The following is a 24,457-nucleotide window of genomic DNA, read 5'->3' as shown; positions in this document are numbered from 1 at the left end:
AGTTGACTACGACCGCCAAACTGACGGAATTAATATGAGTAAAAGTATAGTAACATTAACATTCTCAAGTATAAAAGTCGAAATTAATAGAAAAAATTAAGCCCTGTAGGGGGCTCGAACCCCTAACCTTGTGATTAAGAGTCACACGCGCTACCGATTGCGCCAACAAGGCTCTTATTTCTTGAAAAATCGTTTACAAAAAATAAATCAGAATCCAACTTGGAAGTCACACCACCTTTCCTCATATAAGTGAAAAATTTCGATGAGCTCTCTATTCAGTCAGTTTGAATAGATCCATTACAACCCAATGAAAGTACTGGAGGCCCGCAATGCTTTCTTTAGCGACTATGAAACGTTACAGTTTCTCTCCAAGCTCCAGAGACACCACCATTGGGATGACGAATCCTCACAAGGCAAGCGTTTGAAATCACAGAGACCGTACAATCACCCACAATTACAAGCAATCACATCAGATACCCTCGCGTACCTGAATGCAGACAAGGGACTCCCGCAAGAAGATGGAACAATACTACGTTCGCCTTTAAGTACACTGAATGACGAACGATTCACAGAGCTCGTTCGCGCACTAAATAAGTTCGACCTTTTCCAGGCAGAGAAACTACAAATTGTAAACCAATTGCCAGGAACTTTAGTCCATCTCTACGCGGTAGTAGAAGAATGTGATGCCCGTTTCACCCAGGATCAACAACAACAATTGATAGAGTTGATACAGAGTTATCATAGTTAGTTCTTTCGTTCTTATATAGTGAGCCGAGAGCGCCACGTGCATTGCCAAGGAAATATATTGAAGCGGTCAAAAACTTTTCAGCAAGCAGCCTTATATATAAGGATCCACTAAAAGGAGCAGGACTGGAGGCTGTAAATTCAGTTCTCTGAGCACTTCAACGACAATGAAGTTTGGTGAGCAATTGAATAGGTCGCTAATCAGACAGTATAGTTACTATTATATTTGTTACGATGATCTAAAGAACGATTTGGAAGAAAATCTGGGGAGAAATAATGGTAATTGGAGTCAAGAGCTGGAGACTGAATTCTTGGAATCTTTAGAGGTTGAGTTGGATAAAGTTTACACTTTTTGTAAAGTCAAACATGGTGAAGTTGTAAGACGTGTAGAGGAAGCACAGGCTCAAGTTCAACATACTGTGAGATCTTTGGATTCTAATATGCCTGCTACTGAGTTGGATTTTGATATGTTGGAAGAAGAGTTGAGCGACATCATTGCTGATGTGCACGATATTGCCAAATTTTCCCGTTTGAACTACACTGGGTTCCAGAAAATCATTAAGAAGCACGATAAGAAGACAAAGTTTATCTTGAAACCTGTGTTCCAAATTAGATTGGATGCTAAACCTTTTTTTAAGGATAACTATGATGAGCTAGTGCAGAAAATTTCTCAACTGTACGATATTGTGAGAACTAGAGGTAAACCTATCAAGGGTGACTCTTCTGCAGGTGGTAAACAACAAAATTTCGTTAGACAAACAACTAAATACTGGGTTCACCCAGATAATATCACTGAATTGAAATTGATTGTACTAAAACATTTGCCCGTTTTGGTTTTCAACGCTAATAAGGAGTTTGAACAAGAAGATTCTGCCATTACTTCCATTTACTACGATAACGAAGATTTGGACTTGTATTATGGCCGTTTGAGAAAGGATGAAGGTGCCGAAGCTCATAGATTGAGATGGTACGGTGGTATGGGATCTGACACAATCTTTGTCGAGAGAAAGACCCACAGAGAGGATTGGACTGGTGAAAAATCCGTCAAGGCAAGATTCGCTATAAAGGAGCGCAACGTTAATGACTTCACTAGTGGTAAGTTTACCGTCGAGCAAGCATTTGCCAAGATGCGTAAGGAAGGTAAGAAGTCTATCAAGGAGATTGAAAATTTGGAAGCTTTGGCCATCGAGATTCAGTACACCATGTTGAAGAAAAAACTAAGGCCTGTGGTTAGATCGTTTTACAACAGAACTGCTTTCCAGTTGCCAGGTGACGCTAGAGTTCGTATCTCTCTTGATACCGAATTGACTATGGTCAGAGAGGACAACTTCGATGGGTTTGATAGAACAAAGGGTAACTGGAGAAGAACTGATATTGGTGTTGATTGGCCTTTCAACCAATTGGATGAGAAAGACGTTTGTAGATTCCCATATGCTGTTTTGGAAGTCAAATTACAAACTCAGTTGGGTCAGGAGCCTCCGGAGTGGATTCGTGAACTAGTGGGATCTCACTTGGTTGAGCCAGTTCCGAAGTTCTCCAAGTTCATTCACGGTGTCGCTACTTTGCTAAATGACAAAGTGGAATCAATTCCGTTTTGGTTACCTCAAATGGGCGTCGATATTAAGAAACCCGCTATCAAATCTAATATCAACATCACTAGGCCTGAGAGAGACGACGACGACGATGATGATTATGACGACGATGACGACGAAGATGCTGCACTAGTCGAAGCAATGGGCGCCACAGGTAACTCTCTCGATATCGAAGAGAGAGCTGGTAATTATGGTTCCATCGAGAACCGCGCAGATGCTTCTCAACAGGACAACGAAGGTAGAAGCTCCAATGCTAAGTACTATCAAAGAAGAATAAACACTTCTGGCAACTCAGTGATGAAGTGGTACTACAAGGCCCTTTACCAGCTTGATCACTATCTGAACGGTGACCAGATCAGCAAAGTTCCAAAGGGTACTGTGTTCGACAGCCAGGTTGTAGCTCCACCAGGAAAGACAATCTGTGTTCCAGTCCGCGTTGAACCAAAGGTCTACTTTGCCACTGAGAGAACCTTCCTCTCATGGCTATCGATAGCTTTGATTCTGGGTGGTGTTGCCACCACTTTGGTCACTTACGGTTCAAGAACCACTATGATCGTCTCAACAGGGTTCTTCATTACAGCCCTTGCCACCATCATCCATGCGATAATAACCTACGCTACAAGAGTGGTTAACATAAGGCTCAAGAGAGCTGTGGATTACGAAGATAAATTGGGTCCTCCAATGATCTGCACTTTCCTAATGCTTTCGATCTTCTTCTCCTTCTTCTGTAATCTAGTATGGTAGTACATAATATTGAATGGTCCAACGACCTCATTGTAGACACCTAGTCATTAATAATTCACATAAATCTTCAAGTAACTACATCTTCCACGTGATTTGAATCATATCGCGTATTATCTTGGTGATTATTAGAAGTAGACCATCGGTAACAGCCTGGTACAATAGACTGCTGTTGGAATTTAGGCCAATCCTGAGGTTAAGGAGTTGTAAGAGCCGCTTTCGGGATGCCACATGATGGTTTGAAGGAGAGTAGCTCAACCAATTTTGAAGAGATAGAGGTGGAGAAGGAAAACATTCTGCCGTTGAAAGAGGGAAGATCAGCTCTTGGTTTAACGCAGGCTTTACGTGAGGATGTATCGCAGTTGAACAGTACTAGAATTGCCTTTGAAAGGCGATTGCTCGAAGAATTGGAAGATATGGACGATCCATTTGAATTATTCATGGACTATATCACCTGGATTAATCATGCCTACCCTCAGGGTGGAAGTTCGAAACAAAGTGGGATGTTAGACGTTTTAGAGAGATGTCTTATGTATCTCAGAGATATGGAAACTTACAGGAATGATCCCAGGCTTTTGAAATTGTGGTTATGGTATATTGAGCTGTTTGCTGCAGATTCTGCTCAGCAGGCTAAGGAAATCTATACCTATATGCTTCGCAAACGTATTGGTTCCAAGCTCTCACTATTTTACGAGAGTTTTGCCACCCTATTATTTGAAATGGGGAAGTATAAAGAGGCAGTCTATATTATGAGGATGGGAATCAATGAAAATGCCAGGCCACAAAATCGATTACTGAAGAGAATGGATGACTTTCAAGCTAGACTGCGAAACATGAACATTGATCTGGAAAATGGACCACAGGTAAGCCCTCAATTCTTCGAGCCTTCGTCATCTGCAGTGCTGGGAAGAGAAAGATCCTCGGTCATACACAATACACAGGATAGAATATCAGATAGCAGACAATTAGATGATGATAAACCTGCCAAATACGCTATTTTCCGCGACAATGAAAACTCCGACGACGCCAATCATGAACTGAATTATAATGGATGGGATATTTTGGATAGCAGAGCTAATAGGACTAAGGAAAATCAGGTGAGCTCGAAAAGAATAGTTAGCGGGTCTAATATTGGGAAGATTCAGCAGGAGGTTGCGCAGACAAAGAAGGAAGCTGCTTCTGATAAGTTGAGAATCTTCAAGGATAGTCTTGGCAGAAGTGAGCCTGTTTATAAGAACGTGAACACACCTGGAAAAAAACCTGAAAAGATTGATTGTAATTTCAAACTATTATATCCTAATGATAATGAAGAATATTGCATTGAAGAGATCCTAGCCATGTCACGGAACGTTTATATTAAAAGGAGAAAACCTTATGGGGATACAGAGAATATGCCGGTTAGCAAAAAGAGGAAAAATATAACAGCATTGGCAGAAAAGAGGACCGAGTTGCCCTCTTCTCAACCACCAGTCTCTACCACATATGTCCAGTCAGGTGAGCCAGACCTTCATGGGCAAACCACAAATGGCCAAAATAAACCTAGTACATCTTCAATCTTGCCTTTGAATGACGAGGAACCAAAAAATGAGTTAAATCACGAAAGGAGCAAGCAACCTTTGCAGGCTCCAAATTCACCAACCATAACTTTCTTTTCCAAAAACGCAATGGATGAAGTTTATTCAATGTTCAATCAGCATTATGAGGAAACCAAGCCCACAATTGACGGAGATGAAACGACTGGTAAATTTGCACTTCTCGATAACTTTACCCAGGAGTTTACGAGGCAAAACATGGAAGATTTGACTGAGGTCAAGAGAACAGACCCTGATGGAAATACTAAAACACAAGACATACACATGGAAAGCGTGCTGTTATCCCCGCAGAGAGAGGAAAAAGAGACGAAGATCCCCAGCCAAGCATATCGAAGTAAAGTTCATGAGTTCATGACACCAATACAGGAGAGAAATGAAAGAGTATTCGAAACTCCGATTGAAAGTAGACAGGCGTATGAAGAAGGGAAAAATAATTATGACTCAGCGGCAAGCTCTCCATTTCTAACACAGCCTCAGCAGGAACTCGAAAGGGTGCCGCAATTGGTAAATTCGGTTGTCGATGACCCGCTTAGCAATGATTTAAGAGGACAATTACTGGCGAATATTCAACCATCCTTAGACGATTACGACACATTCTATCGGTACAATCAGCCTTTAAAAATGAGTGCTCTTCTCAAGAAAATTCATAGAGTCTCAAGGTCGGAGAACAAAAATCCCATTGTTGATTTCAAAAAGACTGGTGATCTTTATTGTATAAGAACAGAACTGGGCGAGGGTGGTTACGCTACTGTCTATTTGGCAGAATCAAGTACTGGTCATCTCAAGGCATTAAAAGTTGAAAAACCCGCTAGCGTGTGGGAATATTACATCCTAAAGCAAGTGGAAAAAAAGCTCAAGGGAAGTATTGTTCTTCGTTCTATTATCAATGCCAGCTCCTTGCATTGCTTTCAAGATGAAAGCTATCTGGTTTTGAATTATGCCAGCCAAGGTACTGTTTTGGACTTGATAAATCTACAGAAAGAGAAATCGCGAGGCCCCATAGACGAGCTCCTGTGCATGTTCATAACAGTGGAACTGATGAAAGTGATGGAGGCCATTCATAGAGTAGGGATAGTTCACGGGGACGTCAAACCAGATAATTGCATGATCAGATTCGAGAGTGGAACTTTGGGACCTTATCGAGCTGATGGGTCAGAGGGATGGTGCAATAAAGGTATTTATCTCATTGATTTTGGAAGGTCATTTGACATGAGCCTCTTCCCACCAGGTACCAAATTCAAGGCGAACTGGAAAACAGACCAACAGGATTGTTTTGAAATGAGGCAAGGCAAGCCATGGAGCTACGAAGCTGACTATTTTGGGTTGGCAGGTATAATTCACTCACTTCTCTTTGGAGAATTTATCGAAACAACTCAAATTTCTGATGGTAGAAGTAAATTAAAGAGGCCGTTGAAAAGATACTGGAAGCAGGACATCTGGTTAAAGATTTTTCATTCTCTGCTTAACAGTGATAAGTTTGATGATTTTCCAATCACTTCGGAGCTGGTGGAGTGTAGACAACAAATTGAAGCTTACCTTAATGACCATGCAAATGACAGATTAAGGTGCATTATACGAGATTTGGAATCGGAGCTGACGTATCTTAAGAGGACCTGAAATTTTCAGAGGATTCTTACCTATGTAACATTATGCATTTAACAAATTTAAGAGATAAAAACTAGTGAACACGATAAGGTTCAATTCTAAATATACAGATATATAGTAACTAATGATATTACGTTTCTAAATCTCGGCACATCATTTACTCTTCTTGTTTCCTCACACCACTAACGATGTCATCCACCCTCAAAAGCAAACAGGCGCTTTCGATAGCGGTCTTGATACTTTGTTGCTTGATGACTTCAGGTTCCCATATGCCGTAGTCAACCATATCGACCACTTTGCCGGCGTCACCATCAATACCAGTAGTATAAGCGCCTTGAGCGTGCTTCGCCCTCAGTTGCGACAATACTCTGATTGGATTACCACCAGAATTCTGTATCAGGGTACGAGGAATGCATTCCATTGCATCGGCAACGGCTTGGTAGGGCCATTGTTGGATACCTTCCAACTGCTTAGCACGTTCAGCTAACTTCACCGAAATGGCCATCTCTGTGGCACCACCACCAGGAGACAAGGAAGGCGCAAGCATGACGTTACGGGCCACCGCCATGGCATCTTGTAAATTACGTTCAATTTCGTTTAGAATATCTTTGGAACCACCGCGAAGCATAATAGTGCATGCTTTTGGATTTTGACATTCATCCAAGAACGTAAAGTATTCATCACCGATTAGTTCCACTTTGAAAAGACCACATTGTACACCGACATCACTTTCTTTTAAATCTTCAACACGGTTGACAATAGTTGCACCTGTAACTCTAGCGACTCTGTTGTTGTCAGATTTCTTGACTCTTCTTAGCACGCTACAACCACCCTTTAGTAGGAAGTGTTGAGCCAAATCAGAGACACCCTTTTCTGTAATAACAACGTTTGGCTTGACTGCCAAAATTTGCTCACACATATATTTGACTTGCTCCTCCTCAATTTGCAAGATTCTATTCCAGTCCTCCTCGTTGGAAATCTCTATATTTGTTTGAGACTCACCTTTCTTGTACTCTAGAGGACAGTCAAGTAGAACGATTCTTGGATTCTGTACCATACGAGCCATTTTTGGATGAACAACGTCCTTGTTCAGCAACACACCTTTCAGCACTCTGGAATCCAAGACATCACCACCTGGGATCTTCTCCACACGCACATACCTCTTAGTATCGATTTCAAATGCTGGGTCACCTTCAGATACTTGTCCCAACTCAACACGTACAGTCTTGACCGCAGTCAAAGCCAAATCACACATCTTTTCGGACCAGTGGCTAACATATTTCGTACCAATCGAAGCCTTGATCAGCTTTTTCATTGCAGAATCGTTCTCAACATCCACAGGTCTACTCACTTGCTTGATAACTTCCAAAGCATCGGACAATGCCTTTTTCAGGGCCTGAATAATGATAACTGGATGAATATTCTTTTCAATCAAGTAAGGGGCAGTCTGGGCCAATATCTCACCAGCCAGGATAATCACTGTAGTAGTACCATCTCCAACTTCTTCATCCTGGGTACGAGATAATTCCAACATCGACTTTGCAGCTGGATGAGCCACATCGATCTCACGCAAGATAGCATGTCCATCATTTGTCAAAACCATTCCACCCATTGGATCTAGCAACATCTTCAACATAGCCTTAGGTCCCAAACATGTACGGATCACATCAGCAACAGCTTTTGCAGCAGTAATGTTCGAGATTTGGGCCTGTCTACCAGTTGTTCTTTCCTGAGAAGTGTTCATAAACACAATAGGAGCTTGTGTGGGGGCCTGCATAACACTTCAACACTGTATAACGCTCCTCTGGACAGTCTAATGCGTCTTCGACCAGCTCAATTGCCCTTCTAAACTAGCTATAAGTGGCAATATTTCACTACTTTTTTCAATTTACTATGGGCATCGTCGGGTGACGAATAATTTTTCAGTTGAATATTCACAATACTAAAAGGCTAAGACTATATGATGAGAGAACTGGTTGTAGAGGTAGTGTCGTCGAGCTTCTCTGAAACCGAGATGATCTCTTGTGGTTGGGGAGCCAAGCTGGCGAGGTGTGTGAAGGTCAGCTTGCTGTCCCGCTTTGAATTTTGAGCCATTCTATCGGCGAGAAACTTGGTAAAGAAACGCATGGCTACTGTGCTAGGATCTGCTGAGGGAAACTTGTCAATGACGATTTCGGGCTCAAGGAGTAGTAATAGTTCTTCCTTGGCAAAGTAGTCCACGGCCGGGAGTTTTGGTAGGCCGAACATCAGCGATTCTAGATCACTACGCTCTGTCTTGAAGTGTGCTGGACGACCGTACAAATGTGTGCAGTCCATCATTGGGATAACCATTCTGATCATAGCTTCGAGGCAGTGAACACCGCTGTGCGCTAGAGGCCTTATCAGGAGTCCCTTGGGATCTGTGATGCAGTTGTCGATGTCTGTGTAACGAGAGTGATTCGAGTCTAAACTGACTTCTGATTTTTTCCTTTGGTGACCTCTGGATGGTGAGAGCATCTTTAGCCTGGAGGTCGAAGATGTGGGGCTTGATAGCACTGTCGAGTTTCTGCGGTTATCGTTGTTCATAAAAAAGGACATACTCGACGACGATCTTGATCTATTCTGTTGCGAGAAACCTTCTTGTGGGTAACAAATGTTACCAACAACTTTTATAGTGTTCAAACGGTCTAAAAAGTCTTCGAGTCCCATTTCTAAAACATCCAGTGGATGTGATTTGCAGTCTTTATAAAAGAACACATCTTGCACGTATTCACAGTCTGGGATAAAACAAACTAGGTTTTTAGAAGACGTCGATTTCTTGTCTCTGTAAAACTTTATCTGACACCGCCCGTCACGATGGTCGCCTGAGCTCTTTCTACCGACTTTATCGATGTGACACCACACTTTGACCCATCCCTCTTCTTTCAAGTAAACTTCACACCAATCTTTGTAATTGAAAGTGGAACTCAAAATGACATGCATATCTGACAGTTGAAGCCCCAGACCCGATATCACAGTACCTGTTATTGATTTGAAGATGGAAGAACACTCAAAAATGGATAAGAGACAAAACTTCTCAAGATTCATAAGCGATAGCAACTCAGTACATGTCAGTATCATTTGACCACCGTTGAGACTTAAAACCTGTCCAGAGGCTTCTACGCCACATCGCCCAATATTATCATTTTCTTCTACAAGACTTATCCTATACCTTTCGAAATTCTCGCCTTCAATAACTAAATTGGTCCCGACCAGAAAGAGCTTATGCACTGACAAAAACTCATCTGGTCTCTCATTAGACGTCATTTGCCAGACTTCGTGTTTCAAAGGGTCATACTCCCAACTGTAATATTTCTTACGTGCTTGGGCCTGAATTAGCACCAGCGCTGGCTTCATGCCATCCAACAAGTCCTGTGGCAAAGACTGGAATGCAGGTGTCGTAGAACCGCTCGTGAATGATCCATCTTCACTAATAGGGTCGATGGGAGTCGTAGGGAAACTTCCCGACGAAGACTTAGGAGAGGGACTCTGACGAGATATGCTAACGGAAGACCGTAAGGAGGTCAATAGATGCATTATTAATCAAGTGAGGCTATGTTTACACGGCACACAGAGTCGGATGTGAACAAAAACTTCCTGGAAGTCAACAATGGCCTGTGCTTATATATGCAACTTTTCAGGGTCCTGAATTAGCCCAAATGTTTCACTTACTTAAGGACTCCAATTTATTGCTCGAAGGATTGTTACTTGACCAGCAAACGAGATAGCGAGCAAAAAGCACTTCAAGCGTAACTACCTTTGTTTCTTCTCCTGCAATTCGTTCAACTCCTGCACGGTGAATCTTTGATAATTAATAGCCCCCGCGGAGCGAGAGCGCACATAGTCAAACCGAGAGTACGAATTGAACATCCTTGGTTCTCTTTATAGGTTGGTTGCCCGCTATCGATCAGTCGTTGAACGTGTACTTATCCTATTCCGAACATTCCACGTATGAGGAATTTTCAGTTTTAGGCCTTCGACAGAAACTTTGCGTGGTTGCGCTTTGTTAAGTCCCGCGCATGCAGCGTAGTTTTGGCTGGTGAAAGTTGTAAAGATAGGTGTTGCATGGGTGATTTGCGGTGCTTAACGAGTGAGGCTTAGTCAAGTTCATCGATGGGCTTAGAAGTCAACCGAAAGTCCAAACCCGGAGAAGACAATTGTCTCAAACAGCTGGCGAGGGTGCGATTTGAAGAATTTCACTAACTGTCGACTTCATCTTGACCAAAAGAAGGAATGGCGCCTGTAAGTGTGTGAGCGACGTCATCGGCAGATGACTGTCTTCTAAGTAGCTGTTCATCTATCTGCAGTGATTTTGAATCGGACACAGGTGTGGCATACTCGGGTGGCTCATTCGAAATAAAGGGGAATGTGTTTGTCTCCATTATTTGCAGATCTTCTGGGGTAACCGCGTTAATGATAAATTTCCTTAGGGATGTGAATCTCTTGTTTCCGTAGTTTTCGTTGACCTCGAATACGATTGATCGAACCAGTGGTTTTAGCTGAATGAACCACGCAGGCAAAGGTAGCGCTTGTCTTACTTTGTTATCTGTTAGACTGTAATCATACTGACCGATTCTTATATGTTGGTTGTCCTTGGAGAGGGGTTGACCTTGTTTGAAAGACTTTGCCAGCTTGATTAACTTCTGCACTTCGATGTTCTTATCAGACTTTGCCAGTTTCACATAGACTGATATCATTTTTGGAGCAGAGTTCATCATATGAAGGTTCTTGTTGAATCTGCCATGAAGATAAGATAGGCGTGTGATGTAGACGGGATCTTTAAACCTAATGGCCCATGTACAATCGCGGTCACCTGCACACTGCCAGTAAGTCGTTGAACTATATTTTGCATCCTGCAACAGTTCAACTGGACCTATTGCATTGCCTTGAGCCCATGTCCGCGATGTCAGATGGTTAAGTAGCTTAGTCCCCTGTGCAAAAGTAGCGAAATCCAAATCTTCTTCCCATTGGTGCTGATTGGCATTGTAAATCTGATTGACTAGTTTCTTGAGAAGGATGTTCGAGTACTGCTGCGGTACAGAACCAGTTGGAGAACTATTTTCATGCTTCAATTGTTCTACTCTGTCATTCATTTCTTGCCAGATCTCATGATTGTTCAGTTGCATTCTGCGGTTCAACTCATTGAGAAAGAAACTCCTGTCCACGTATTGGAATTCATTCGACAAGATCTCCTTCACGTAAGAGTTCAGATCATATTTTAGAAAATGGTCCACTCGGGGCTCTTCACTTTGTTGCACTAGGCTAGATGCGATTTGTGCCATGTATTTCCCCAATTCCGGTAGCACAAGCATCGAAGTATCATTGTCTATCACCACAGGAATTTGCTGCGGCAGTTGTGCGTTCAACTCCTCGACCAGCCGGCTTTGCCATTCTGTAACGTTATCAATGGAAAAGATGGGTGTCTGTTTATTTTCCCATTGTGAAAGTGAGAACGATAGGTTATTCACTTTGTTAGAAAGCGATTCCAGCTGATTTTGCAATTTCATCACGTTCGAAGGCAATAACTCCTTTATCTTCTTTTCAAACTGGGATATTACGACTTTAATAGTTTTGTCGAAATCGGATTTTGATCTCTGCTCCCTCGTATTGAGTTCACTATAAATATGATTGATCTGTTTCTGTATTGCAGGCATCCCAGCTTGTGTCAAACTAGTACCCCCAGAAGACAGCAATCCATTGATCATGGGTCCTAAAAACAAAACCATAATGAATGACAAACCTATCATGAACCATTTCTTAGATGTCAAACCCGGCTGCGGTTCTTCCTCATAGTGAAACGTCTCATCCGCAGGGTACTCTTCCTTCTCCTCGCCATAGAAGCTCCTATCGGCCTCATCTGTATAATCCTCATCTAATGTACTGTTGTCGTCAAGCCACCTATCATCATCCGCACTCATCTCCGACACCTTATCCGACTCATCATCCCTCCCTTCTTTCAAAATTGACCTCTTGAACTTTCCATAATAATCACTATCAAGTTCATCCTCATTTTCCTCAATCATACCCAACTCACCTTCTTCGCAACTCTCATCATCTCCATCATAAACAACCGATTTGGCGCCATTGCCAACCTTTTCAAGCAGCAAATCCGCATACGCAGACTTTAGAGACTTATTATGGATGCTATCCGTCTCTTTGAACCCACTCATACCCAACCAAACCGCTCAGAATAACTAAAAAGAGCGTTCTACTAGCGTTGTTTTGACGTGTTTCGTGTTTAGTCGGTCTTACTCGATCGCATCGCTTGAAGTCCCTGTTTGAACAAAACGATAACATTGGTATACAGAAGTGGTCTAGAGACTCGAAAGAGATCGCAAGGACATTATAAGACCTCTAGAATCATATAGAAGTGGTCTTTATGATGGTCAAGATATAGAAGTCACGTGATTGCCCGGTCTGTTTTGGAACCAAACAGAACTTGAAAAATTTGGAAATAAATTGAAAATTTTCCAGTCTTCACCAGTATATAGTCAAAAAAATACTGGTTATTTCAACGCTCTACAGTTGCAATTGTTGGTAATTGTCGCTGAAATATGTTTCTTATCAATGCTTCGAAGCCCCTGGGAGCTGGTAGCCCTGTGGTTGTTTATCAGCAGGTGAGAAACATCTCAAGAAGGAGGATAGCGTACCCTTTCTATCCATTCAAGAGACTGGGTAGACAGCATCCAAAAAAACATGATTCTAACCTTAAATCTGCTATGAGGCAATTCTTGGGCCCTAGGAACTATAAGGGTGAATACGTGATGAATAAATACTTTAGAGCACCCACGAATCATGTTCCCAACTATGTGAAGCCAGATCTGGAGAGGGGCCAGAGTTTACAACATCCCATCAGTGGTGAGAACGTTGTTTTGAAGTATGACGGGACTTTTGGTGAGGCACCAGAGAATAGGCGTTTGCAACAGATTCCAGAGAGGAGACTGCTGCAACCTTTCCCTAATAATCCACATTGCAAAACGAATCATCTAATAAGTGAAGAGCTGAAGATGAAAATTTATAATGATATCCAGATTGAAGGTCTTTCTACACAGCAGGTTTCTCAAAACTACGGTTTGAAAGTGACCAGAGTGGAAGCCATTGTGAAACTAATGGAAATTGAGCAAAAATGGGCCAAACGTGTATGTATAAGAGAAAGATACTTTACCAACGCAGCGGCAGTATATGATGAGACTACTTTACAAAAAATTTATTCGATTAGTCTTGAAGACACAATAAATGGTTAGAAATTTTACCTCTGAAACTGCTCGTCTCGTTGGTTTCAGACAAAGATCTACAGTACTAACAGTTCTACAATAGAACAATATTAATGAGGATTTAGAAGCAATGGCATCGACAATGTACAAGATGTTCCCCATTTTTGAACCAGAATCTAGAAAGACACGGGAAAATTTAAGTGAAATCCCTGTCCCACAAAAGGCTCTTTCATCTCGTTTCCTGACCATTGCAGAATCTGAGCCATTTGGCCCCATTGATGCTGCAAAGCTTCTGGAATTAGAGCCCGCTACAACTACTTTGGAGAAACTCTCTACAGTGGGTGAACATTCCGCAGGTCATTCTGCAACCAACAAGAACAAACGCAAAGTTGTCTATGGCGAATTGCTTCAGGATGAGAAGTCAATGTTCAAATTCACCAAGGCTCGTGTAGGTAGCGTTGGTTTTCGTTACGGTCGTGTCAATCGTGACAACAAGAAAGATCGGAAGATTGGGTTCAATGAACTGGGACAGATGATTTACATATAACAAGTGAATCGCACGCATCTTACCTGTATATACTAGATAAATAGCGAATATAATGCATCATGACACAATTCGAGTTTAATTTATTCTTGAAGCCCAATTTTTGAGCTTATAGCGAGCTAACAAGAATCAGCAAAACCATCAACACTGATATAAAGCCGCCTTCAGATCAATGGAGTGCTATATACCGTTAGATAGGCTGATAGCAAACGATGACATTGCTCAGTTAGCTAAATCTCACGAATCGAGAAAGTTTGTGCTGTTCGATGAGGACTTAAAGATGGTACTACGGTCTAAGGGTACGCTACGACGGTTCGAAGCGTGGATTAATGATGCTAAAGTTTACAGTTCATCAATCGACAGTACATTCGATCGCGTAGGTAATGTTTGGCAACTGAAAAGTGGGATTTGTGCGAGACACTTCTTTCGATCCAGCGTTGCAATGAATAATGGGTATAACAATCTGATCAAATTCACAATCGACTACGATGAGAGCTCGGAAAATAATCAGACTACAACTCCATTGAATGGAGAGATGAGCGAGAGTGATGATGATATTTTACCCAGTTTTGAACCTGTCTCGTGGGAAAGTTCGATCATTAAACATACAAAGCACCTGAATCTGGAGTCTGCAAGCCAAGCAGAAACCGAACGTACAGAATTGGTATATCCAATATACTCCTTACTGAATATGAGACTGCGAAACTCATCATTAAGACCGCGTCATTCAGTCATATCCTCTTTGGATTTCCAAACCTCGAAGGCATCGATCCAGCTCAGTCAAAAATACTTGCCCAAACAATCATTCGAACTGGTATTCCAAGAAGTTCTCTACGAATTAGTCGACAAGGATACTCACATCCCACTGAACCCAATTTGTCCCCTCAAGACTCCCTTCAAATGCGTTGCCTACGATAGCTGGAGTCTCACCTATCAATTGCCCATAGTCTCAGGAACTACACCTCATCGTGTCAGCATCGCTTTGAATTACATCTTATCAGTACCTGAGACTCAACTACAAATTCCCGTCATGACCAAGTGGGAAACAGACGTAACTCTGAAGAGACCTATGAGCAGTAATAGTATATCACAGGTATCTTCCGCCATATCTACACCAAGACTATACGGCATCTCCCCACGGAACAACGTTCTAAACTCCACAATTTCTCTAGTTAACAACAAGTCCAACAACGTCAGATTCAAGTTCGTCACCAACAAAGTTGTCGTAACAAAGGGCGAGAAGTTCACCCTCCAATTGCAAATCTTCAACTCATCGGCCTCTGCACTCAACATGGTCGTCTACTACAACAACAAGGTGCCCTTGCCGGATCAACAGTCATCTCCAGTGCCATTGGACAAGCAATTTCAACTATACAAACGTCAGTGCAAGGTATCAGAGGGTATTATTCTACTTTCAAATGACTATAAGATTCCAACTATAGAGCCGCACGAAACCTACCTCGTTGATCTCGATTTCATTGGTATAATGTCGGGACTCTACTCGACTCTCTCCGGACTCAAGATGATCGATCTCAAGACTAGTGAAGTAATCGAGATAGGCCAAGGTTGTTCAATATTCGTCAATTGAAGCTTATACTCGTCGCGCAAGACGATCGATTTTTTTCACTTTGAAAAGCTCTAAGTAAAGGGGCTTTAAAGATCAATCAACTTTGACCACTAGCGAAAGGTACTGATTGAGCTCCTAATTACTCAATTGCCTCAGCAGGATGTCAGATTTGGAGAACGAAACTTTTGCCGCAGGAAATAATGCAAATGGTGAACCTGATCTTTTAGAGAACGAGTCTGTGAATGAAAATCAGGGACAGTTCCAAGACGAAATTGATGAATCCGAAGTGGCCACTACCGGATCTAACAATGTCTCTGCCGTTGCAGAATGGAAAGAGAAACGTGAAGCACAGATCGAAGCGAGAGACAAGGCCGATCGTGAAGCTAAGGAAAGACTGCAAGAAGAAGCTGTGAAACACATCGATGATTTCTATGAGAATTACAATAGGAAAAAGTCTCAGCAGTTGGAGACTGTGAAGAAAGAGTCAGAGGAATTTTTGAAGAAGAAGAATGAGTTTTTTTCTCAGGAAAACACTACGACGTGGGATCGTGTCTTGCAATTGATCAATGAGGATGACGCAGATGTGCTTGGCGGTAGAGATAGATCTAAATTCAAGGAGATTTTGCAAAGGCTAAAGGGCAACACAAGCGCGCCAGCCGCTTAGACGTCGTCACGTTATTCATAAATATCATGTACCGTATAAATTACACATAATTGGGTCGTTGTTTACTGCTGTACAATGCCAGGTGGGAAAATAGGAATGTGATTGTCTTTTGGACATTGAGAGAAGTATCTTGCAAATACGTGTTTAGAATACACCGGATCAGATATCTTAATACTCCCGGTCTCACGTCCATACTGCTGTTGTTACCATCTAGCACAAAGAATCCCAACATTAGAGTGATTGATTTCATCAGGTTCGTGTTCACGAAATATTTGGGTGGAGAATGGTGTAGTGTCTTGACGCATAGTTGTCTCCATACTGCCCATCTAAAACAAGGTACAACGTTTTTTATTGCTGCCGAATTCATTAATTTCTCAAATAGTGAGTAACTGTCATGCAGTGTTATCTCGTGGATCTCCCCGAGCTTATCCATTAGTGGCTTCAAATTCCCCGAAATCATCGGCCAGTCATCGACCTGTCGGGACGAGTTACTCTGTGGATAATAGCCCTTGTTTCGTCTCTTTTCCAGCAAGAAACGTTTGAAAGAATTGTAAACTGATAGGAAGTTCCAGATGCAGTAGAAGAGCACAAAGTCTTGTACTAGTGAACGTTTTCCGAACAGAAATCGAGTCGCCCCAGATGTTTTCTTGCTCATCTTAAATCGAGTATAGAATAATGGAACAATGAGACTTAATAAAAATTGCTTGCTTATAACCAGACTCGAAGGCGCCATATGAACTATGGTTTCTTTCACGCTTTTCATTGAGATAATTGTCTCAGAGACAGATTCCACGGCCACGTACGAAGCTAGCCAGCTGGGGAGCTCAGTAGTTGTCCAGAGAGAAGCTCCAATGCTTGTTGACCATAGGATCTGGGAATTTTCCAAATTAGTGAGACGTCGAAGTACCGGAACTGAAGTCGATACGATTGCCATAGCACTTGAATTCCTCCAAAACTTGCAAATTTCAGAAACACGTTGCTCAGAAGTCCTCAACCTCCTCAATCGCACAAGAAACAACAATGTAGAGATCCCATAGATCGAGATGATACGAGTTATCAATAACCGACTTAGTGGTCTTCCTTTGCCCGCATAACTGGCACTAATGTATCTCACTATTGTGTCCAAAACTGTCATAGCCTGACGCCTTGCTGAGCAACCAATTGGACCTTTCAAGGCCGTTTTTTGTCCAAGGAGTTCATCCTGGAGTTTTCGCTAGTTTAAAGGCTTTCGCGGTGTGAATCAAAAGGGGTATCTGTTAATCTTTATCATTTACTCTCAAGTTTTAATAATAAGCTTTGACACCATTCTAAATTACTTAAATTAAACAATTAGTGTATTCTCCAAATGAGCGAACCGCATCCCCCGTTCCAAGTAGTTGCACAGTTTCCTTATAAGTCAGAATACGAAGATGACTTGAATTTCGAGAAAGATCAGATCATAACGGTTACTTCCATTGAAGATGATGAGTGGTATTATGGTGACTTTAAGAACAAAGGTGGTGAATTAGTGGAAGGAATTTTTCCCAAGAGTTTTGTCACTGTAAAGAGTAAGGAGGAGCCAATTGAAACGATAAAACCTGACGTATCTGAAGAAGAAGCGGATCAATTTGTAGATGCCAAAGCCTTTGAGTCACCAGACGTTCAGAGAAGGCGTTCCATTTTCAACCGGGACGAACCAGCCCTCAAGCCAAGAGAAAGTGAGTTCTTTGAGAATGAGAATGTTCCTGTGAAGAAGACAGTGGTAGCCAATCCTCCGCAGTTCTATGCACCACCACCTATTAGTGATCTGGAAACCAAGACGAAGGGTGAGACAAAGAAGCCTAACGTTCCTGAACCCGTTAATAAGGCTGGCGTAGAAAACCCTAATAGTGCGGTCAAAGAGTCTGATGAATTACCACAGGTCAGCTTAAAGGAAAGAATTGCTTTACTTAAAGAGCAGCAAAGGATACAAGAAGAACGTGAGAAAGAAATGCAAAGTAAGCTTTCTAAGGAGGCTGAAGAGGCCGAAGCTGCCGAGAAACCAACTGAAGGTATTCCCGAGGAGAATCCCGAGGAGATACCTATAACTTCAACGAAACTAAATGAATCGGAGCAAGCAGATGCTCCTCAACATGTCACTGGGTTGACAGAGGAGCCTGTCGTCCCTCATCTTGAGGAGACAGCTGCCACTGAAAAAGTAGCAGTCGAAAAGCCAAATGAGGAAGACGAGAATGAAGAGGAAGACGAGAATGAAGAGGAAGACGAGGAAGATAGCGAGGAAGCAAGACGTGCTGCATTGAGGGAGAGGATGGCAAAGCTTGCCGGTGCCGGCAGGTTTGGAGGGCCAGCTGGTTTTAATCCTTTTGGCATGCCTGCCGGCGGTTCAGTTGGCTCCAGTGAGCCCAGGAAGAAGAAGGCGGTTAAGCAGGAATCTCAAGACGAAAGTGAGATGCCCAAAGTTGTTCCCGTCATGCCGTTTGCTGATCCTAATGCCGTCCCGTTCTTGACCAAAAAACCAACAACTTCAGGTGTCAAGACCGAAGAAAACAATGAAGAAACTTCACAAAGCTCTCCCATTAAACCGCAACCAGAGAGTCCAATATTGTCAGTTCAACCTAACAAATCTCTTGATCCTTCCTCTTTAGACACTCCTGGTTTTCAAGCTGATGAAGAAGAGGCCGGTGAGAAAGGTGCCTACTTCGAAGCTGAAGAATTCACGGGACCCGATGATGATGTGAAGATTCCTGAGCCAGAAGAGGTCATTGTCGGAGAATTGCCGCCATCCGAATCCACCGAAGGCTACCAATCCTCTGATGACAATATAGATGAAAGTTTGGACTATACAGAAGCAGCTGCCAAGCCCACACTCCCAGATACTTCGTCAAAAGAACCTATTGTATTGCCTACACCTAGCATTCCAACTAAATTAAACGATCAAGAAAGGGCCGCTTTAAGCTCAGAGTCCCCTGTGCCCGATCTTCCACTGAGTGACATCCCACCTACGATTCCAGTTGGAAAAGGACTTGTACCGGAAACACCAAAGTCCGTGGATATTCCTTTGAAGGACTCCCCTGATTTGAAACCAGAAGCTCCTCCAGTACCTAACGTCGACATCTCCAAACTGGCTTCTCCACCTCATCCACCTAAGCCACCAGTTTCTGCTGTTCCTCCTATACCATCTGATATACCAATCAAAACGCCTCATCCACCGCATGAGTATGAGGCTCCTGCCGCAGATATGAAGAAGAGAAGTGGTCCTCCTCCTCCACCGCCAGTTCCTGCCCCAACTAAAGGCCAAGATGTGCCACCTCCCCCACCTCACTCTTTGCCGTCATCTAAGGCACCTCCACCACCACCTCCTCCAGCTGCTCCGGCACCTCCTAAAGAAGCTCCTCCTTCCAGCGTAAGTTCAGGCGTACCTCCAAATCCACCTGTTCCAGTTCCGCCGGCCTCTAGTGCCCCCGTAATGCCATCCTCGCATCCTCAGCCTCCTTTACCTCCATCGGTAGCAGCTACCAGATCTGTTGCTCCAATTTCTAAGAGGACCACTACCAAGGAAGGTTTGGAGTCTCTGCATGAATCTGCTGTGAATTTTGATCCTAGCGAGCAATGGTGGTTAAAGAAAACCACGCCAACCAAGCTCTTTAGTCATAAGGTGAACTATCTGATGGAAGTAGATGACCATCTTATTAAGAAGAGATTACACCAAGAAATCATGATTAGAGATTTTTACTTCTTGTTCGAGGACTACTTTCAGTTGCAGCTGACCTTGACCTTTGACGTCAATAATCCACAGGCATCTGTGCAGTCAAGCCAAAGGTTCATCGCCCTGAAGAGCCAGCCAGACCTATTGAAGAAAAACTCTGAAGAATATGGTCATTACATATATGAGCAAGCGTTGTCTCTAGTCCATTCTCAAACGCCCAGTCTGGTAGATACGATACTCCAACAACTAGGCAATGATATTATAAAGCCTATCGAGTCAAGGACCTACGGAATACCATTATTCAGTCATAAAGCTGGCCAGGCCCTTGATAGTAGTAGCTTGTTAACTATCCGGGCAGGAGACATCCTGGTTATCCGCAAAGGCAAGTTCGAAACACATAAAATGATCGGTCCCAAGGAAACAGTGTCAGTGGGCACAGATGCCACTCCGTACGTTAGCGTGGTTAGCGACTTTGACGCTACCAAGAATAAAATTAGAGTGATTGAGGAAAGAGAGGGAAAAGTTGTTCAGGCCGCTTATAAGATTGATCACATGAAGAGTGGCAAGCTAAAGGTGTTTAGGGTTGTCGGAAGAAGTTACGTTGGCTGGTAAAATTCTATGCATTGTTCACTCTAATAAGCCTCTCCAAACATGTTATTGTCTATATATCTATGATGTATAATGCTTTCAGCCATCAGCCAGACAAACTTCGTTCACCCAGGCTGGTGGTTTAGTTTCATATGTGAAAGTTTGGCTTGAGTCTGAATACTTCCAGGCATGTAGCCATAGTTCTAGTTCTTTCAAGGGTGGAGTCTCCGCCTGAATCGAACCACACTCTTCGCATACGAGACTTTTTTGCTCACTCTGCTGCTTCTCTCTAGCTTTATCACACTCTTCGTCGAAAAGTTCAAATTCCTTGCGTAAATCATCAGCAGTCAGTGGACAATTTTCCCAGTCTTCGACGTCCAGTATAAATTCTGAGCGATATGGGTACTTGCTGTTTTCCACATTATAGAAAGGATCGTTCACAATTGGGAAGCCCATTCTGGCCAGGTGTATTCTAATCTGATGAGTACGTCCTGTCAACGGCTTGCAAGCCACGAGTGTTTGATTATGATTCGGAAAGTATCTAAGTGGGTAGAAACTTGTAGCAGCAGTCTTCGGTACTGATAGTCCAGCTGGAAAAGATTTTTTAAGCTCAACCGTATACGTTGCCGAGTCAGCTGTAGTTATCATCGATTTATCTTCGAAAGGTGTCGGCAGATGGTCCTCAATGCCTCTTGTCAAACATTCAGACTTTGGAAATTTGCCACTAACTCTTGCCAGGTATATTTTGTCCATATCACGGCTCCTAATCTTTGCCTGAATTTCATTCGCAATTGCCTTAGTTTTTCCCATAATTAATAGGCCAGAAGTGACTTTATCTAAACGATAACAGGGCCTTGCCTCTTTATTGCGAGTTTTTAATATCTCGGTCAAGGTATTTTGATAAAACTGGCCTGTTGGATGAATCGGAATCCCATTAGGTTTGTCTAGAACAAGCATGTTTTCATCTTCGTAGACAATATCGATCCCTGCGACCTTCTTGCCAGGTATATCTACCTCTTCGTCACACCATTGCTTTACAGGTGGTTCATGTTTATGCGAATTCGTCTCTACAACATCACTATTGCGTATTGGCGAGGTAAGCACTTCTTCAGGAGGAAGCGGGAATCCTTCTCGAATAATTCTATATTTTCCGTTTTTGATTCCTTCAAGGTATTCATCCCTGCTATCAGCGCTAAACTCACCAACCAAAACCTCTAAAAGAGTCCTTTTGAACCATCTTCCTTTGGCGAAAGCTGCTCTACCATGGTAGTAAGGAACAATGTTCCGAACGCCATTGGCAAAATATACTTCAACACCCATATAGGTTTATTTCTACCCCAGCTTTAAATATCTAAGAGTGCTCATCTCGAGGGCATCGTTATTTTTTTTTTTTTTCAATTTTTCATTATATTATACTTCAAAAATGATTTACGGATAGAGTAGATAGAATATAAAAGACATGCTTTACTTGGAGAGATCTAGTGAACTCATTCTACGCCTGGCATTTTCATCAGCAGTTTTTCTGCAAACCCATGTGGAAGCGTACATATTGACTCTGTCAATACTGGTGCCAGAATGTCTAATGGCAGCTGGTTCACAAGAGAAACCCATCTCTTCGAAATTTTTAATGTACCATGGTTGTTTTGCTGCAGATCTCAGTAGCACTCTGCCGTTGATTTCGAGAGCATTGTGTAGAGACGAAATTTCGTGCATAGCATCAACACCATTGGGGTCGAACCAATCCATATGATCCATGATAACTGCGACAGTCAAAGATTTCTTTGCTAAACGACTCAAGACGTTGTTCAGAGTATCGGTGTGTAATCTGATTCTATCCAAAGGCGAGTCTGTCTTGCTAGCAAAAATTTCGTGGTTCTTCTTCCTCAGATAAACAGGACAGTTGTCCTTGGCGTATCTACCGTTCAGCGTCAAGTAATAAAAATAGTTGTCGGTGGAGATCAGGGATCTGCTTAACAACGGATCCATGGTATCGATGATATATTGCATCGTGGAGCTACCCATCATTTCGGCCTGGTTACTTGGCACGCCTAAAGCTTTCCATAAGAAGATTGGGTTACCGACTAGCAGTTTACCGACAATAGGGTTGAAAAGGGCAGGTCTGATGTATTTGTTCCAGATCTGTTGTTGTTCACGGATGGTTCTTGCTTTGCATAATTCTTCAACCTTACCAGTTAGACCAAATGCTTTAAAGATATATCTGGCGAGTCTTAGAGCCCACCTCGAAAAACCAGTATCGTAAAGACCATAACCGCTTGGGTCAAAAGTTTTTGGTCCCTCGTTCATCCAGTATTGGAATGCGTTGGAAGATAAATGAGGTGCCAATTTGCACAGTAATAATTGTTTGAAGTCTGGATGTTTACCTTCCCCGAATAAAGCCCATATTTCCTCATATGATAGACAACGAGATGCTGCCAATTTTAATTCTGCCAGATGACCTTGGAATGGGTTCAGGTCAACACCATGGATTCTCTTTGGTGGAGTTGGTAAGGCAGCGTAAGCCAGAATGTTATCGCATGCACTGGTGATGGCCAGAACAGTATCATCTTTGGTCAAGTTTAGGATCTTGGCATCTTCCCTAGGGTCTTCCCAGGTGAACGCGTAGATGTATTGGTTTTTGAATTGTTCATAGTAAGGACTCAACTCATCATAATAAGCTCTCCAAATTTCTCTTTGGTAGAACAACGATGGAAATGGCAAACCCTTTCTGGTATTAGTTGCAGCCACTTCCAATTCTTTATTTGCTGGATAGTGTGCGTTGTTAGAGGTTTCGTTGACGGGAGCCAAATAAGGTGACTTAGCAGCTAAGACTTTGAATCTGTGACTCAACATGTGGTCTTCATCCTTATTAACACCCAACCAGATATAGTATGGAATGTTACCCAAGGTCTTGTTACGCAAGTTAATGGATTTCAAAGTCCCGAATCTGTATTCCAGATATTCTCTTCTGGAAGGATCCAAATAAACTTTATCACATTCAAACCAGATTCTCCAGAAAGTTCTATAAATCCATGGAATGTGGTAATTGACCAACCCACCGATATTATTAACTCTTCCGGTGGCATGCGCAGAGGACTGCACACCAAAATCCACAGAACAAACGACACCATGTTGTTCGTTCAATAATTCGTAGGCATGGTCGATAACTGCATGATATGGTGGCATCATAGACAGAGAGTAAGAAAAAGTGATTAAGTCGGCACTTTCATGTTGAGGAATCTCAAAGTCACAAGCGTCAGCACACATAATATGCACATTGGTCCAGCCCAAACGCTCAGCCCTCTCACGAGCAACTCCACATAGCGACGGAGACAAGTCCACTAGGTAAATAGCTTGGAAAGTTTCGGTCAACGAGCATATTTGTGACATCTTTTCAATGTTCAAGCCAGTTCCACCACCAATGTCGATCCAAATCAAACCTTCGCGATCATTGGGCAAATGCGATTGCGCTAATTGCAAAGCATCGAATCTCCCTTTTAGTAAGACTTCACGGGTCTTGTCATAAATCTTTGCCTGAGTTTTGTAAAAAGTCTCTAAATTCTTTTGCTGACTATCAGCACTATGAGAAGATTTAGCATGCAGCGGTTTGATAAAACAAGCCCAGCAGAACAAAACGACCGATCTAGCATCCTCATTGAAAGTTACTACCAAAATTAAGGGAACTAAAATTGTAAGAGTTGTAGCCACGGCTTTCAAAGAAATCCATTCAGATGGCGTTACAGTAGTCATACAATTTTTCAAAAAATTTCTACTAACTGCACCAGTAGCACTTTCAGCTACAGACCCCACGGGACTAGCCAATTGTGCAATAACTGCATCCATATTTTCCCTCATCACGATCCACTGTTGAAGCTGACCTTGGTTCACTCATGGAAACAGATCTGC

General features: G+C 42.5%; 13 protein-coding genes and 1 non-coding gene across 14 annotated transcripts; 7 read left to right on the top strand and 7 right to left on the bottom strand.

Annotated features, from left to right (window-relative positions):
- Positions 1-99: 99 nt before the first annotated feature.
- On the bottom strand, positions 100-172 carry TDEL0Etrna10K. The gene has a single exon. It is a non-coding gene; the product is annotated as a tRNA-Lys (tRNA).
- A 135-nt stretch (positions 173-307) lies between these two features.
- RPC17 (DNA-directed RNA polymerase III subunit RPC17) lies at positions 308-748 on the top strand (the record flags this gene model as incomplete). Its single annotated transcript, XM_003681876.1, has 1 exon — positions 308-748. One exon carries the CDS (start codon positions 308-310, stop codon positions 746-748), a length of 441 nt encoding a protein of 146 aa, XP_003681924.1.
- A 163-nt stretch (positions 749-911) lies between these two features.
- VTC4 (Vtc4p) lies at positions 912-3,080 on the top strand (the record flags this gene model as incomplete). The annotated part of the gene is made up of 1 exon (XM_003681875.1): positions 912-3,080. The coding sequence occupies one exon, from the start codon at positions 912-914 to the stop codon at positions 3,078-3,080; it is 2,169 nt and encodes a 722-aa protein (XP_003681923.1).
- Positions 3,081-3,301: 221 nt separating this feature from the next.
- On the top strand, positions 3,302-6,286 carry MAD3 (Mad3p; the record flags this gene model as incomplete). The annotated part of the gene is made up of 1 exon (XM_003681874.1): positions 3,302-6,286. The coding sequence occupies one exon, from the start codon at positions 3,302-3,304 to the stop codon at positions 6,284-6,286; it is 2,985 nt and encodes a 994-aa protein (XP_003681922.1).
- A 145-nt stretch (positions 6,287-6,431) lies between these two features.
- Positions 6,432-8,051, bottom strand: CCT3 (chaperonin-containing T-complex subunit CCT3; the record flags this gene model as incomplete). Its single annotated transcript, XM_003681873.1, has 1 exon — positions 6,432-8,051. One exon carries the CDS (start codon positions 8,049-8,051, stop codon positions 6,432-6,434), a length of 1,620 nt encoding a protein of 539 aa, XP_003681921.1.
- Positions 8,052-8,230: 179 nt separating this feature from the next.
- Positions 8,231-9,829, bottom strand: TPH3 (Tph3p; the record flags this gene model as incomplete). Its single annotated transcript, XM_003681872.1, has 1 exon — positions 8,231-9,829. One exon carries the CDS (start codon positions 9,827-9,829, stop codon positions 8,231-8,233), a length of 1,599 nt encoding a protein of 532 aa, XP_003681920.1.
- A 662-nt stretch (positions 9,830-10,491) lies between these two features.
- On the bottom strand, positions 10,492-12,462 carry MPS3 (Mps3p; the record flags this gene model as incomplete). Its single annotated transcript, XM_003681871.1, has 1 exon — positions 10,492-12,462. The coding sequence occupies one exon, from the start codon at positions 12,460-12,462 to the stop codon at positions 10,492-10,494; it is 1,971 nt and encodes a 656-aa protein (XP_003681919.1).
- A 384-nt stretch (positions 12,463-12,846) lies between these two features.
- Positions 12,847-14,053, top strand: MRPS35 (mitochondrial 37S ribosomal protein mS45; the record flags this gene model as incomplete). Its single annotated transcript, XM_003681870.1, has 2 exons — positions 12,847-13,431; positions 13,610-14,053. 2 exons carry the CDS (start codon positions 12,847-12,849, stop codon positions 14,051-14,053), a joined length of 1,029 nt encoding a protein of 342 aa, XP_003681918.1.
- A 169-nt stretch (positions 14,054-14,222) lies between these two features.
- TRS65 (Trs65p) lies at positions 14,223-15,638 on the top strand (the record flags this gene model as incomplete). Its single annotated transcript, XM_003681869.1, has 1 exon — positions 14,223-15,638. One exon carries the CDS (start codon positions 14,223-14,225, stop codon positions 15,636-15,638), a length of 1,416 nt encoding a protein of 471 aa, XP_003681917.1.
- Positions 15,639-15,777: 139 nt separating this feature from the next.
- On the top strand, positions 15,778-16,281 carry CLC1 (clathrin light chain CLC1; the record flags this gene model as incomplete). Its single annotated transcript, XM_003681868.1, has 1 exon — positions 15,778-16,281. One exon carries the CDS (start codon positions 15,778-15,780, stop codon positions 16,279-16,281), a length of 504 nt encoding a protein of 167 aa, XP_003681916.1.
- A 40-nt stretch (positions 16,282-16,321) lies between these two features.
- On the bottom strand, positions 16,322-17,416 carry PEX35 (Pex35p; the record flags this gene model as incomplete). The annotated part of the gene is made up of 1 exon (XM_003681867.1): positions 16,322-17,416. One exon carries the CDS (start codon positions 17,414-17,416, stop codon positions 16,322-16,324), a length of 1,095 nt encoding a protein of 364 aa, XP_003681915.1.
- Positions 17,417-17,626: 210 nt separating this feature from the next.
- On the top strand, positions 17,627-20,578 carry BBC1 (Bbc1p; the record flags this gene model as incomplete). Its single annotated transcript, XM_003681866.1, has 1 exon — positions 17,627-20,578. The coding sequence occupies one exon, from the start codon at positions 17,627-17,629 to the stop codon at positions 20,576-20,578; it is 2,952 nt and encodes a 983-aa protein (XP_003681914.1).
- A 75-nt stretch (positions 20,579-20,653) lies between these two features.
- PUS6 (pseudouridine synthase PUS6) lies at positions 20,654-21,874 on the bottom strand (the record flags this gene model as incomplete). Its single annotated transcript, XM_003681865.1, has 1 exon — positions 20,654-21,874. The coding sequence occupies one exon, from the start codon at positions 21,872-21,874 to the stop codon at positions 20,654-20,656; it is 1,221 nt and encodes a 406-aa protein (XP_003681913.1).
- Positions 21,875-22,018: 144 nt separating this feature from the next.
- On the bottom strand, positions 22,019-24,406 carry TDEL0E04580 (class I SAM-dependent methyltransferase; the record flags this gene model as incomplete). The annotated part of the gene is made up of 1 exon (XM_003681864.1): positions 22,019-24,406. The coding sequence occupies one exon, from the start codon at positions 24,404-24,406 to the stop codon at positions 22,019-22,021; it is 2,388 nt and encodes a 795-aa protein (XP_003681912.1).
- Positions 24,407-24,457: the final 51 nt, after the last annotated feature.

Source organism: Torulaspora delbrueckii, chromosome 5, assembly GCF_000243375.1.
Source record: "Torulaspora delbrueckii CBS 1146 chromosome 5, complete genome".
Classification (NCBI taxonomy): Eukaryota; Fungi; Ascomycota; class Saccharomycetes; order Saccharomycetales; family Saccharomycetaceae; genus Torulaspora; species Torulaspora delbrueckii.
The sequence above is the reverse complement of the archived record's forward strand: the minus strand, read 5'-3'. Positions and strand labels throughout refer to the sequence as shown.